This window comes from Balaenoptera borealis, assembly GCF_965194805.1.
Source record: "Balaenoptera borealis genome assembly, chromosome: 4".
Lineage (NCBI taxonomy): Eukaryota > Metazoa > Chordata > Mammalia > Artiodactyla > Balaenopteridae > Balaenoptera > Balaenoptera borealis.
Window position 1 is genome coordinate 66,333,067 of NC_138861.1, and position 15,679 is coordinate 66,348,745.

The 15,679-nt window shown below is 39.6% G+C and overlaps 1 protein-coding gene across 13 annotated transcripts in view; it reads left to right on the forward strand.

Annotated features, from left to right (window-relative positions):
* The first annotated feature begins 2,713 nt into the window (after positions 1-2,713).
* The window catches only part of EPHA5 (EPH receptor A5), a 323,628-nt gene continuing 310,662 nt past the window's right edge, over positions 2,714-15,679 (forward strand). For all 13 annotated transcript variants that reach the window (XR_014243989.1, XR_014243990.1, XM_082390098.1 and 10 more), the window contains exon 1: positions 2,714-3,628. Coding sequence is in view for 11 of the 13 variants with exons in the window: in XM_082390098.1 (XP_082246224.1) it covers positions 3,448-3,628 (181 nt within the window). In the remaining 2 variants the exon portion in view is untranslated. The remainder of the gene's footprint in view (positions 3,629-15,679) is intronic.

The window sequence follows — 15,679 nt, forward strand, 5'->3', positions numbered from 1 at the left end:
TGAAAGCTTAGTACGAAAGCCAGACCAAGTAGAGATCTAGGGAGACACCAGCCACTTTCACCATTTTGAGGCCACAGCAGTTATCCGAAGCAATGAGAAGTGCAAACATAGTAGGCTTTCTTGTGCAAAGCTGTAGTATGACAGAAAAAGACAAATCTACTTTTCATGCAATGCCATCATCCAATGTAAGTATGCTAAGAGTATGTCCGTGCCAAGAAATCAACACATGGTCAAATATAAGACTTCCTTTGAGATTGAGGCCAAAGCCAAATCACCCTAATTGTCTTCTCTGATTAACCTTCATTAGACCAAAAAATGACTTTCATTGCTGTCCCTGGGGCTTCATTTTACAGCTGTTCATTCTTTCAAAGATACGTAATAAATACTATTTAACAACCATGACAAAGATGGAGAATAGCAAGGTGGAGAATACAAAGGATTTTGCATTCTGTATTCTCAGTCCCTTAATGAGAAGGTAGAATAACTCCCACCATAGGGAACAGTGTCCCAGGTTTTCTTTGGCATACCTAGTTTAAATTCTGTCTCTTTATACCAATATATATATATACTTATAGTTAGATCATTCATTCCAGTTTTTCACCCAGGAAATATTATCATTGTGTTGATTGACATAAATCATAAGCTATGGATACTTGGAGAAAGAGAACCAAATCACTTCTTTCTGGGAAGAGAAAAATCAGTCTTGAATGCTTGACTCTCCTTGGACACTGAGTAGGGTTTTGGATGAGAGAGATGTGTGTGAGGGAATAGGGTGGGGGAAATGTTAAATATTTTTAGGGAGTGGTGGAACTTCTGTAGAGTGGAGTGCCAGATGTAAAAGCAGAGAGGTATGAGACAATTTAGGTAACACTGAATTCAAAATTTTAGTGTAAAATAAAATAGAAAATTTGTTTAAGCCGATTGTAGTAGAAGGCTTTCAAAGATAGCCTGAAGAAATTTGGTAATTTTGCAGTCAAAGGTAAATAATTGGAGACAGATGAACAGAGTAGTAACAGAAATGCAAAGGATATGGAAGAGAAGAGAACTTGAAGATCATCTTCTCCAAATCCCTCTTTTTACTGATGAGGATACTGAGGCCTAAAGAAATAAAACAACAAGTTCAAAGTCCCATTAAACTGCCTCTGTTTCATACACAGCATTATTATGTGTTCATAGGCTTTAGATAACTTCCTTGATATTCTGTTTAGATATTTTTAAGTAACTCAACTATAAATTTGGGTGGAGGAGCTTACATTCTGAATGGTCTTCAAATAGAAACATAAATTTTAACTTTTCATCTCACTGTGAGGCTTTTTGCCAAACTGAGAGACTGATTCACTGCCATTCCTCTAAATTTGCTTCATGCATTTGGAGCACATTATAATAGAAAGAAGCTGCTTTTAGATTTCTGGTGCCAAAACATTTCAGGGAAAAAAAAAAATCAAAGATGAGCTTCCACCTCTGCATGAAATTGCATCACTGCCGCTTTATTCTTTCATCTTTATTGTAAATATTTAAACAAAAAACAAATGTCATCAGCTAAAGATTATGAGAAATTTATTGTGAAGACAAACAGGGCTCTCGATATTAAAGTTGGTGAGCAGAACCAACATTATTAGGTGTGAGTGTAAACCCAATCTTCACAGTAGAGACTCTGCAGCAAATTAAATGAGATACCTTTCTTCTAAAATCACACTTTTTGGTAGATGCTTTATCTGCAGGTTTTTTTGTTTTGTTTTGTTTTTTGTTTTTTAATGCCCGTATACTAAAACTTGCCCTTCAGATGTATCTCTTTGAAAAAATCAATGAGAAAATTGAGGAAAAAATAATAAAGCAAGGGAAGACATAATAGGGGTGAAACATGGAAAGTTAATTGTTTTAAACCGTTTTTCTTAATTATTTGTGTCTCTCAATGCAGAACACAAGACATTAAAACAAATTTAATTAAAAATATCCTGAAATTAATTTCACTGGAATTAATTTCATATATCTACATATCATATAATTTCTAAAGCATAAAACGTCCCATCAATGAAATTAGTTAATTAAATCATCACATCTTAAAAGTAACTGGAACACCACATTTCTCAATTGCCAAATTCTTTGACTTCCTGAAATCGCAATCATAGCTACCGTTTCTATATTTAGAAATTCTACCATTTACTTTGAAGAAAATGTTGACTAATTATTTCATTCCAGCCGCCAAAATATTGGAAGAACAGAAAGGGTCAGTAGCAGTGAGCGATAAGGGTATTTAAGAAACTAGCCACGGACTAGCACAGCCTACGAATGCTTGGCTATGTGACGGCAAGGTTGTTGATGCCACAAGCCTGTGATGGGCAGCAGGCAATATGCCAAACAAGGGACCCGCTCCTCTAAGGGCTTGCTGCTGAACTGGGTCCGACTTCCCTTCAGCTTCCCGGGAGCCCGGGTCTTCGCAGGCGTCGTCAGGAGAATTCTTCGCCCTAATTATCCTCGGAGACAAACGCGCCTTTCCCGGAGACCGCTAGGCAACACTCACCACGGCAGCCTCCTGGTTACTTCCCTCCGTGGGTGTGTGACTTCGTCTAAGCTACTCACACTTACAGTAGATTCTCACTGGCGAGGCTGCGAGCAGCAGAGGGCGGGGGGAGCCGGGAAGAGGAGGGGGAGGAGGGTGGGAGGCGCAGAGCGGGCAGGCGGAGGAGACCACGGAGCTCCAGACTCAGCAGGAGCGCGCCGTGGCGGTGCAGTTCCGAGCTCGCCTGCCCAGCGGCGCACACACCGCTTCCTCCCCGAACACCGGGAACCGCCGCAGCTCCGGGCCGCCGCCGCCGCCGCCGCAGGGCTCCGCGCTCTTGCCCGCTAGCCGCCGTCAGTCCTTCCCTCGTCAGCGCTCAGCCCGCAGCTGTTTCCTTCTGCCGGCCTCTTTGAACTCTGGGTCTTTTCCTCCGCTCCCCTCTCTCGTATTTTCCCCACCCTATATTTTCCCAACTCCTCTTCCTTTCTCCTTAGCCACCCTGCTTTTTTCTCCTCTTTTTATTGAGGATTTCTTCTTAATATGCCTTGTCTTCCTTACCTTCGTCCATTTCAGCCCTGAAGACTGAAAAGGAGCCTTTATCCCTCCCCCAGTGGCATTTAAAAGACCCCAATCCTTAAAAGTCTAAAGAGGTAAAGAACAGGACGCGGAACCTTCTCGACACCCTTGAGTCCGGTCCCGAACTGCACTATCCACCGTAACTAGTATTTCATTTAACCCCGGTGTAGAGGAGGGAGTAGGGAGCCAGGAGCAAACTTCAGCCGTCTCAGAGGATCCCTGGTTCCCGCATTTGGACGAACCGCGAGCCAGAAGGCGAAGGAGCCCACGGGGAACGAGGAGGAAGCGCCAGCCTCTCTCGCCCCCTCCGCGAGGCGGGAGCCGTGGACTGAGCGGCGCGGGACAGCGGCGGCGGAGGCGGCGAAGAGAAGATGCGGGGCTCGGGGCCCCGGGGTGCGGGACGCCGGCGGCCCTCGGGCGGCGGCGGCGACCTACCCAGCACCCCCGCGTCTCTGGCCGGCTGCTACTCCGCACCTCGCAGGGCCCCCCTCTGGACTTGCCTTCTCCTGTGCGCCGCGCTCCGGACCCTCCTGGCCAGCCCCAGCAACGAAGGTAGAGCGGTGGGGGTGGGGACCGCGGCGACCAGGGGCGGAGGGGCGAGGCGGGGCCTGGAAGCGCGGGTCCGGGCGCGCTGGACGCGGCTACCGCGGATGAAATCGCACCCCTCCTCTCGAACTAACATTTGTCGTCCGCTTTCGCTAGCCTTTTCGCCCGCATCCCGCCGTCTCTGCTTGCATTGTTTGACATTAGCTGAGGAGTGCTGGGCGCGGAACCTGCCTGTGGACACAGGCTGCTTTGGTGGGGGGGGGGGGGGCGGCTGGGAAGTTGGAAGCCAGGAGGAAAGGGGGCTCCGAGACCCGCGCCCGGAGGCTGGGTGCGGCTGGGTCTCACTTGAAGCCCGTGGGGAAGTGACATTTCGGGCTTGAAAGAGTGGGAACTGTTTGAAGAGCAGTGGCAGGGATCTCGGGAGCGTTTGGGGCTTTTAGAAACCGTTGTTTGAGGCCGGGGATGGGAAACGCAGCGGGGGTAGCTGGATGCTTTTATTTGGGGGAGAGGGGAGTGCCTTCTGGGAGCTGTTATTTAGGGCATCACCCGCTGCTATTCTGGGGTGGGTGGTAAGAGCTTTTATTGCTTGAGGGAGGGGGATGGCGAAGGAAGGAAGGCGCTCCACACTGTGCTGGTGTCGCTCACTTTGGGGGTCTCATAATCACACGGAGGCGAAATTGGAAGAAGGCGGGAAGGTGGGACGCCGCGGGAGGCGGAGGGTTCGGGGGGGAGGGGAGTGTCGCCTCCGGGCACCCACCGGGTCAGGTCTTCCCATGTTTCCGTGAAGGAAAAGCCCCGCTCCGGATCCTCGAGCCCCCACTCTCCTCCCCACCCCCAATCCTGCGCTCCGGACCCAGAAGACTGTCCCCGCCTTGCGCCGGGAGAGTAGGGCCGGCGCGGGAGCAGCACCTGCGCGGCGTTCGCGGCTCTCCGAGCTCTGCTCAGCCCCTCGGCCCGCCGCCCTCGCCCTCCGGGTCCGCTCTGCCGCGCTGGCTCCTCTTACACGCCGGGACCGAGCTTAAGGGCACAAGCCCTCTGTGTGTGGGGGGGTGGGGGTGGGGGGGCAGCATCTCATATCGGTCAGCTCCATCACGAAAACATCGAAAACCCTACCCTCTTGGCTGCAAGGTTGGGGTTTCGATTTGGGGGTCCGGATGCCTCGAGTGACGCACAGAACCTTAAAATTTTCCTTCCACTCGTGGGGCAGGGGACCCCGGACCGGAAAGATGAAGCAGCAGCGGCGGAGGCGTGTATGTCCTCGTGACTTGCCCGGGTTGTGTCTTGGCTGTAGGAGAAGGCGCTGAGCTGGTTTCGGGGTGCTGCCAGCTCCCTAGGAACGGTGTGAAAAGCAGGGCAGATCGAGACTCCTCACCCCACCCCATGAATTTCTCTCTTTAACCCCTACATTTATTTTTAAAAATCTGATTTAAGGATTACATGTAGATCGATCTATCTACCTATCTATTTACCTACCTATAAAGTCTCCCATGCTTAACACAAGCAGTCTGCATTTTTTACCTTCCCGACAAAGTTGAGAAAGTGTTTTCTGAAGTCATAGTCCTATTATTGACATCTCATGTTAGATTCATTATGTTAGAAGTACGGAGGATTATGACAGGGTTAGGAGTCCTTTCATTAACTGTCTTATTCCACCGAAAGGGGCATCCTGGTTTGGATTTAAAGAGTAGTAGTAGTAGTAATATAATTTATCCTTTCGTGTGTTCCGTTATGTTTCAGGGTTTGTTTGTTTTTTTTTTTTTTTTCCAGGTGTGATGGGGGAAGGGGCTTATGTAGAGGTGTAAGGGAGTAGTAGCTCTTGGTTAGAGAATGGAAGAAATGAAGTCTCAGGGAAGGTGGCGCTAAATGGAAACAAGGGTCGAGACTGTGCGGGGAGAAAGAGGCAAAAGGAGATGGAGGGAAGCAAGCAAATAGCATCGGTCTCCTATTGTAAGCGGAGCTGGAGTCTTGTGGAAGGTTGACTGGCTTATATTACAGACTTAACACCCACAGATTGTGTTGTCCTTACCCCAGCTACTGGTACACACAGCAAAACTTGGGCTTCAGTGAGATGGGGATTGCCGAGGTCTAACCAACAATGAGCGGTACTTTACCAGCCAGTGTTCTGAAGACGCTAAAAGTAAAAGCGTGTCTGTTGTTTGGGGTACATTTTGTAACTTCATTATTTTACATAACGAGAAATAAAATTTATATATCTACACACACACACACACACACACTTCCTCTCATTCATCCTGTCTCTGCCCAACAGTTTCCATCTTTCCATTAGTGTCATCCCAGACCTTTAATATTTATGTTCTCTTCTTTTTGTTTCTCCATGATACTGCTCTTCTAAATCAAACAACAGGAATATAAGGTATTTATAACAGAAGTCAGTTTGTTTATTTATTTAAAGATTCAGATTGGAGATTTTAAGTTTGTTTTTGATTGTTTTTGGAGGAACTTTGGAAGATCAGGGGCAGAAAGATTTTATGTATGCACTGACTCCATTAATAACTTGCTCTCCTATACTTTGCTTTCTGCAACCTATAGATGCTTAGTGATTTCTCAGACTATAGTGTGTATATACATTATATATGTGTATGATATGAATGCTCCCATTATGTGAGAAATAAAATTTTCAAGGCAGATAGAAATAAATGTGAGTTTACATTTATAATTGGTATTCCAGTCATATTTAAAATTTAAGTTTGGTAGACATAAATAAGCAGAATTGAACAGAAAAAGTCAAATATGTGTCTAGAATCTTGGACTGATATGAAATGAATTTTAGAATACATTGGATAATAGACAAAAAGAGGAAAATGTACTCTTTAGCCTGAATTCTAGGATAATGTCAATATATCTTTAGTTGTCTTATTACACACATTAGGCATAAATAACATGTGGAAGAAACCTTTGAACTACAGTGTAATATACAAGACTTTTATTGTAAAATAATTCCGAGGCATATATAAAGCAAAAAAATTGTCTAAGACTGATCAGGCAGGACAAATATTAGCAAGTGTATCAACAAGTGAAAATTTTAATAGATTTAATAAGTAAAGGGAGCGTGTCCACTGTTATGAATATTGGAGGTGGCCCTGAACTTATTCAGTAACTGCCACTTTTTGCTGTCTGGAGATATATTTGTAAACAAGCATTATTTGACAAGTGCTTTTCGCAGTAGGGATTCTTGGCCAATTACTGCTGAACAGCTCTGCATTGAAAATGATTCACCCGCAGTGAATCAAGCTTAATTCATTGAGCTACAGTCAGTAATGTCCCAGTAAAGTGCTTCTGACAGTTGTCAGCAGTTTGTATTTGAAAAGTCCAGTTTCTTGTCTCTGAATGTCTTGTATGTTGGAGAAAGTGGAATGGAGGGGCTCTGAGGGAGAAAAAAAACACCACATGAGGGGAAAAACTGGGGGGCTCAACTGTTTGAAAAACAATTATAAAATTGTAAATGTTTTCAATGGAAAGAAAGAAAAGGAAGAAAGTTTGTTTTAGGGTTTTTCTTGGTTTATAATAGGACCAGGCCCATAAAACGATTGGACGACAGACATAATAGATTTGTAAAACCAAATGGCTTTGTTTTGTGGCCTTGTCATCTGGTTGTAATTCATTTCCTTTTAGATAAAGAGGCAGGACCCCACAGAAAAAGGACAGTAAAATTATTCCCTCACCAGGACGCTACTGAAGGAAAAAAGAGAGCCATTACCCCTGTTTGAATCATAGCTTGTTGGAACTAGGAAGACACCATGAGGAGTTTAGGCTTTTTGCTTTATAAACCATGAATGGGGAGCAGAGAGATGGGTCTTAACATTTTAAGCCTTTTTTTTGATGTAGACAAAGATCTTCTTGGGTGTCTGGGTGACATGTAAGAGGATTTCATTTCCTCATTTAAGGCAGGGAAGAGGTTGAACAATTTCTGCATTTCTAATGGATAGTTCTCCTTTGATTGAAAATATTCTTATTATAATATTGTCACTTGTAAATATTATTAATTCTTTATGTAAGTTCACGTAGGATATAATTGGTATGGGAAAAGATTCATTTTTTTATGCTTAGAAATGTATTACTTGCCATTATTTGTATTATTAATACTCTGCTTTACAAAATGTGACCATTTAGAATATTTCTACATGAAATATAAAAATGAGATGATATAGCTATTTACAGACAAAACAGCCCTAGTCTATTTAATTAAATATTAGACTTTATTCAGTGCTGCTACTGCTGAGAAAATGACTATGCTTTAGTTATTTTTCACTATATTTTTGTTTATTGACTTGACCACTCGAACCTCCTTTGTTTGGTGTGCTTTTTTATGTATTTGCTTGAGTGACCAATTTATTTCTCTTTCATTTGTAAGAAACCTTTTTACCTTTGACTGTAAAAATAGGGTATAATGTGCATGATTATGTTAACTAACTATAGTTATTTTTCCTTTTATGAGTCAAACAACTTTTTTTAAAAAGAAAAATGTGTTGTTAATATCTTGAAGAAATAACTACTGTAAAAAGTAATAATTCTTTATACTTTATTTTTTCAATTTAAATTAGCAGATATATTTCATTTTACTAATGAATAACATGAACTTAAGTCAGCAGAGGTATCTGATTATTCAAAGATGATTATGGCATTTTTAACAATCTTAAAATACTTTTACAATAGTTTTCATAAAACATCAAAATTAACTGAAGTTTGAATATTCAGCCTTGCTTATGAATCACTAAAAATTGATTGCAGTATTTGTCCATTTGTTTTCTTTCCAGAAACAGTGACTTTTAACTATGAAATCAATACGAGAGCTAAAAATGTAAATTGTTACCTTAGAGACTCAATGATTCTTTCTGTTCTAATATCTCTGGTGAGTATGTATTTATCTATAGAGCAGAATAGTTCCTGCTGGCATGCTCTATTGGGTAAATACATATTTAGTTATTTTATCAAAATGTATATAATCAGTTGGTTAGATAGTTATTTCTTCAAAGGAGTTATCCTAGTCTATTGTATACATAAACACACCTAATGGTATTTTTAATTGACATTAAAAATGTATCATATGTTCTATCGCAGACTAAATGATACACTTACGTTTCTATGAATGTATACAAAAGTCACTAAAAAATAAAATAAGTTCTAAAGGCTTTGTAAACACAGATTTAAATAGTTCATGTTTTTTACAAAAAGTTTAATAATACATAACTTTGAAATAATAAACAAAATAGGTTATTCAGTAAGATATATTTGATATAGGAAATCAATAACTGGAGATTCTCTGATCTATTCATAACATTTTTCAAAGCATTATGTTATTATTATATTATATAGCAGTTAGAAAACTGGAAGATTTGATAATTATTCACTGTGAAAATCTTGTCTGAATTATTGGTTCCATTGAAAATGTTTAAATCAAAATGTAAATGATCTGTTTTTAAGTATTTGGTTTTTAACTTCCAAAACAGTTAACATGACTGCTTAAGGAGTCTCCCTTTATCATATACTTTTCCTGTTTTAGTTTCTGCCTTTCTAGACATTTGTTTATTCAGAGTTAATGAAATCAATTTTAAAGTGTTTGAACAAGACAAAAATTTACTTTTGAACAAGAAAAAATGTTTAAGAATTTTTAAATCCAAATTTTGGATAACAGCTCATTTTTTAGAATACATTTGATAACATATACAAGGTGTTGTAATAAAGAACTTTCCACCAAAATACTAGGCTCACTGATGCTGTACATTGTACTATGAAATAGCCATTTATAAATCAAATTACAAATAGATAGTGGTACAGGTATTCTTGAGTATTAAAACTTGATTGGAATTTACATTTTTCTATTGACACTGTAAATTTCACATGTATAGGATTTATTCATTTCACTCATTCTAATCCCATAAAATAAGAAATGGCTGTAATTTAAAATTCATATTAAAATGGCAATAGAAAACACTTAATTGAATGACTTAAAACATAATTCTAATCAACAAATCTCATGAGAAATAGATTTTTAAATTACCTTTTAACTTATTTCATTACCATCTTAAAAATTTCTTAGACTATCTATTGTTAGTGTAAAGCAAAAAATAAATAAATAAAAATTAAAAAATGCTGTAAGGTACATAATAATTTAAATTGTGTCTGGTGAAATGTGTGGGACTTTATGGTCTAGCTTTTATTTTTTCTAAAAGTTCAAACTTGTCATCGAGTATCTCTAATGAGAATTCTAGGTGTTACAAAGTTATAAAATAAAACTGTAATTTAGCAGTTGCACCACTTGGAGCTTTTGAAAACTCTGTGGTTTAGCATGATGACTTTTATTATTACTAGCTGCCATTTTATGTGGGTATAATTTTTAATGTTTTTTTTTTTAATCTTTAGCAATTTAAAGAAACCATAAGGAGTCATTTCTACCATTTAAAGAATGCCGAAAAATCCTCTAAAAAAAAGTATGTGTTTTGTCTTTAGAATCTCATTGATAATGTATTCAGTTAAAGAAAACCTAGTAAGCTCTGTTCTTAAAGCATTATGTTAGCTCTTTTCTTTTTTCCCTGTAGGTTCTACAGCCTTTAATTTCTGATCAGTTTATGTAGTACTTTATTAATATCATTTAAACTATTGGAGAATATACAAAACTGTTGATCAGAAGTTGACCCTAGGTCATGTATTCTTTCCTCTGTATCTTCCAGTGATTCAGTATTCATGGCTTTAATATCCATGCATTTATTAAGCAGAGTTCAGGAACTTGGCCTGAGGATTGTGTTTGTGCACATGGACACGTTTTAGGTTGTGTGTTAAGGTTGTGGTGAAGCTGGGAGAAAGAGTGGGGAGGGATGTCATGATGGTATCACTATGAACTTGATATTAATACAAGTGCTTGGGTTTTATTTTTTATATTGTTAAAAAATACCATACCAGCACACACACACATTCTAATTTTATATTTGTTTTACTGACTCTGAAGATATAAATCCCAGCCTAATGGAAAAAAATAACTCTTTAGTTCATTTTATTTCATCCATTTAGTTCTTTTTTCTTTTATTTCTCTGTAAGTTGTACAGTTTTCTTGAGTCATGACAAATACTTGTGGCGTTAGATACCTCGCAGATTAAATAATTGGGATTAAAGTGACTGTGATGAGTCTAATTCTGTTATAGTTGCTGGACTATTGCCCAGGCTATCTTCTCCATCCATCACACACGTCTTCGGTTCTAACTAAACTGGGCTCGTAACTCTGTTAAGTTAATGATCTGGTAAAAAAAATAATAATAATAATCAAAGAGCCAAAACTGGAGGGTTGAAATATTTTGCATATGCTTTGTGAGAAAATGTTCCTACTTGGAAACATGTTTCCGGCTCAGTATTGGAGGATTTAGAGAAAATACAGTCTGTTCTTTTACTCAGAAATGGGTAGTGTCTTTTTTCTCTTATGATAATTTCACACTCTTATTTTCATCCGTCACATCTCATTTCCCCTTTACCCCTCCTTTTCTCTCTCTTTCCCTTCTTCCTTCTTCCCCTCTCCTTTATCAGATACTCCATTTATGTAAAGTCAAATCAAGATAAGAGGGTAAGAGCTCATCCATGCCTGTAAGAGCTCATCCATACATCCTGCCTCCAAGGAAGTATTGGGGTGATCAGACAGTATAGTCTTCTGTTAAATAAATCATGGGACCCAGTCCTTAACGGTAAAGAGTAGATTGTAGCAAACCAAGTTATATATTTTTTACTTGATTCTTAAGTCAGAAGTACAAGAGTTTAAGGTATCTGTCAGTTTTGTGTTTCTTATAAGATAGCTCACTTATTTACTTTGCACTGGCTGTCCCTTCCAGCTCCAGGATGCTTGTTAATGTCTTCTGTGGAAAGACAAACTCAGCAGGTAGGTCCGGCTGGCACCGGTTCAGCCCAGCAGTCCGCAGCAGGCGCGCTCTCTCTGAGCCAAGTTGTAGCTTTCACGCAGAGCCCTGGCCTGTGTGCTGCTAGCTGGACAGGTGATTCGACTGCCCTGTTTTGTGGAAGATGACAGTGGTCTGTCGTCTCCCTACAGTCTAGGCAGTATAGTGATTCTGTCACGAGTCTCCTAAAAGGGATACAACCAGCCTTCTGAGAAAAGTAGAAAATACTTGGGAACTGTTGTGTCTGAAGGATTTTAACCGTATCTAATTTCAAACCATCCTATTTGATTTTTCTGGAAGTTGGGGATAGGAGCAATGACAACAACAGAACCATTTAATCTTGGAGCTTTGGAGCCACTGTTTTTTGATTCAAGCCTGCAAAACGAAGCAGGGAAAGGATTTCTGGTATGGAATTAAGAAAAATAAGAGAAAAGAAAAAATCAAATCCAAACTTCTGGCTTTGAAATTCAAAAAGAAACTAGTCTTGTTTTGTTTTGGGTTTTTTTTTTTTTGTATTTTGTGGAGTTTTTTTTTTGTTTCTGTTTTGTTTTCTTTCCTTTTTTTCTAATCTCCATTATTTACTACCTCTGAATTCTGTGGACACTCATTGTGTTATTTTTTTTAGCCTCAGTTCATGTATCTGTAGCATGGTACTACTTCACATAATTGTTGTGGAGAACAATCAAAATGAGATAATTTTCTAATTGGTGAGCATATGGAAGTTGTGGGAGTGTGGCTGCTTAGAGCTCTGCAAAGTCCATGTATGTTAATGTTTCACTTGCCAGGTGAGGACTAGGGTACAAGGAAGCATTGGGAGCGGCAGTTTTGTAGATTTAAGTTTATACTATGTGAGGAATCGTCCTTAAGGAAAGGAGTACAAAAATATTTTAGTTTTGCAAGTGTAGCAGAAATACGGATTTAGTGAACACTTTGCTGGTGCCTTAGTGGCATGGAAGTGACCCATATCATTGAGGGCCCTGTAGCTTAATTTTAATTAACTTCACGATAACTGCCTCTCACTGGGGTAGTGCAAAATGGGAACATGTAAAGACCATGAAGTGAGCCCTGCCATGTATGAGTGATGTGTTCTTGAACCATCCACCTCAGATTCCACATAGTTAAAATTAAGTGTTAACACACACTCATAGCGTTGTTGTGAAAATAAAATAATGTGCAGAGTATGTATGTTGCTTAGTAAAATTCCTAGAGCAAAACAGGTATCCAACAAATGTTAGTCCCCGGGGTTTCCCCACTACCAAATGTGGGATATTTGAGCTAAGCTTTCAGAATCACAGGTTATTGTCTTCCTTGCATTGGATGATCAAAGGGAATCTGGGACAGGAAAACAATCTAACAAAAAGAATTGCATATGCAAATTTTCCATAGAGCAATCAAAGATAAAAATCAACCACGTGATGTTGTCCTATTTTCTAGCTGGTTTCCTAATTATTTAATATTGAATACTGGGATTTGATTAGGAAATAAAGGGAAAATCATCAGTACAAGGATCATGGGTTGTAAATGTTGCCTTTTATCTCATTATGCTCCAAGGAGGGGTCAGAAGTTTCTTATTAGCCACAAAACATATCAAGAGATATTTCAAATGTTTTGGATATTTAGTACTGGCATAGTAAGTTTTATATATATGTATTTAATATAATATATAATATATATTTTAAATGACCTTTACGGTGCTATGAAAGTGGATAATTGGGAGAATTAAATCCTTAGAAGTTTCCTGAAACATATGTCTGACACTATAGTTCGACACCTCTGTTTTGGTTTAAAGTATACAATTTTCTCATCTGCTCAGTTATATTCAGATTTTAAGATATTACTTGGAAATAGAACTGAGCTTTTATATTTTTAGAAAGGTTTTAATACAATTCTGTGAAAGCTTATCTTTTTTTGTGTAGGTAACATAAACAGGTATAAGGAAGTTTAGAATGTATTGTATTTAGATCTGCTTGTGAAATGTATGTGTGTATCTGCGTGCATGAGTACACCCACCTGTATACAATAATTATAGCTAATATTCATTATTGATATACCGCATGCCAAACATTAAGTGGTTTACATGTATACTGATTCATCTTCCTCAAAAAAAGCCTAGGAAATATGTATTATTATTATTATTATTCCTATTTTACACATGAGGAAACTGAGGCAGAGAACAGTTAAATAACTTGCCCAAGGTTACACATCCAAAAGTGGTAGAAATCTGCATTCAAGCCCAGGCAGTCTGACTCCAGCACTGCTCTTTTCAACTCTTCTATACAAGGGGAGACTGTTGACTAAAGTCCTGCAGATGTCCACAGTCACTCTTGCCCTCACCATCCAAATAATGGCTCATTCCACAGACAGTGGGAAGTACGGTTAAAGTGCATACAAAAATTCATGTGGCGTCCTGAAGATATTTGTTCTCATGTTCACTCATACCTCTAATTTTTTTTTTTCCTTCTCACTAAATACTTGATCCGCTTCTTGTCATTGGGCTTTTACACACTGATTGACCCCCATGTTGACATCTCCCCTCTTCATTGCCCACTATCACAAGGCAAGATCTCTTCCTCCATATTATGTCTTTTTAATTTTAGGCCATGTATTTTTTAGTTTTCAAATTGTTTTCTGTTACTTTCATGTATAAGCAGCCCAGTTCTCAATCTCTAGCCCAGGCTACACGTTGGACCTAGCTGTGTATACTTGTAATCCCGTCCAGAAATTCTCCCGGCGAAGTGCTGTTTGTGGCTGATCACTACCCCTTGCTCTGTTGGAAAGAGAGGGCAGTTTTGAGATAAAGTTTTGCCTTAAACTCATGACATTATAATTTTTAGGCAACACTACTTTTTGTAACAAGTGAAGGTACTGAAACGTTCAGTGGGTTGAGTGGAAAATGTATTCACCTTTAGTCTCCTATCCAAGGCAACTTCTTGGGTGCCTTTTTTTTTCTCTTTATATACATGGCAATATTAAATATTTTATAATCACTTTTATGTAGTTTATCTTATTAAAATGCTTTGTAGTTTACAAAATGTGCTAACCTACCTTATTCCACGAGAATCTCATAAAAACCTGTAGGGTAGATTAGACAAATCATTGCTATAAACAAAGGAACTGAAACAAGAAAAGTTGGTCTAGTAAAAAATCAGAACTGGTTTCAAAGCCAAAGTCTCATGATTGCAGAATCAGCATTCCACTTTAGGAGGTGGTGAGGCAGAGTGGTAAGAGCACAGGCTCTGGGGTCTGGCTAAACCACTTAAGAGTTGTGTGAACTTGAAAACCTAGAAAGCTAGAAAACCTCCTTGTGTCTATGCATTCTTTTCTGTAAAATGGGAATATTCATACAGTTCGGGGTTGTAAGGATTAGGTTCATATCAATAAAGTGTTTTGTAAAAGTTCCGGTACACAGGAAGCATTATATAAGTGTTAAATAGTCCACGTGCTAAAAAGTAGTGTGGGTTGGCACTCTGACATTTAGCAGGGTCTAATTTTCGACATTAGTTAGTGAGTACTGTCTAATATTTATTGTATATGGAAATACCACAAGAAAAACACTTGACTTCAGTTCACTTGCTCAAGCAGCCCTTGTTTACTCCCTGGGTAAACCCTTCAATGGCTCTCCAGTGCCCTCAGGATAAAATCTAAATTCCTTGAGCCTGAGTACGAAGCACTCAGTGATTTGCTCCTGGCCCACCTCTCCTGCTGCTTCCCTCCACGTCCCTGCACTCCATGCTTCTGTGGGGGAGCCCTGCTCTCAGCACAGTTGGATTCTGGGAGCTCAATAGGAAACCCTCAGCTCCTTCCTGCACCTAGGTTACCTTGATCTGTACGCCTAGTTATACAGGGTAAGAGCCCTCCCCAATTTTCCCAATATTCTGTGCCCATTCTTTTTCCGTGTGTAGCGTATCACACTGGGCTGGAATCAAGTTTTCCCTTGTTTATACATTTCTGATATTTGATAAGAACAGAAATTGCCGTAAATAGTAAAGGTTAACGAGGGAAAAATGCTCTCTTCTGAACTGAGACACCCCTACGAACAGAGTTATTTAGTATGATTTGCCAACTAAAGCAAGTTGATTCCAAGAAAACTGGCAGGTTTTCTGTTTTTGCATTTACCAAATGCATCAGTATGAAGAAAGCTTTGCCTGTCTGTAACCCCAAT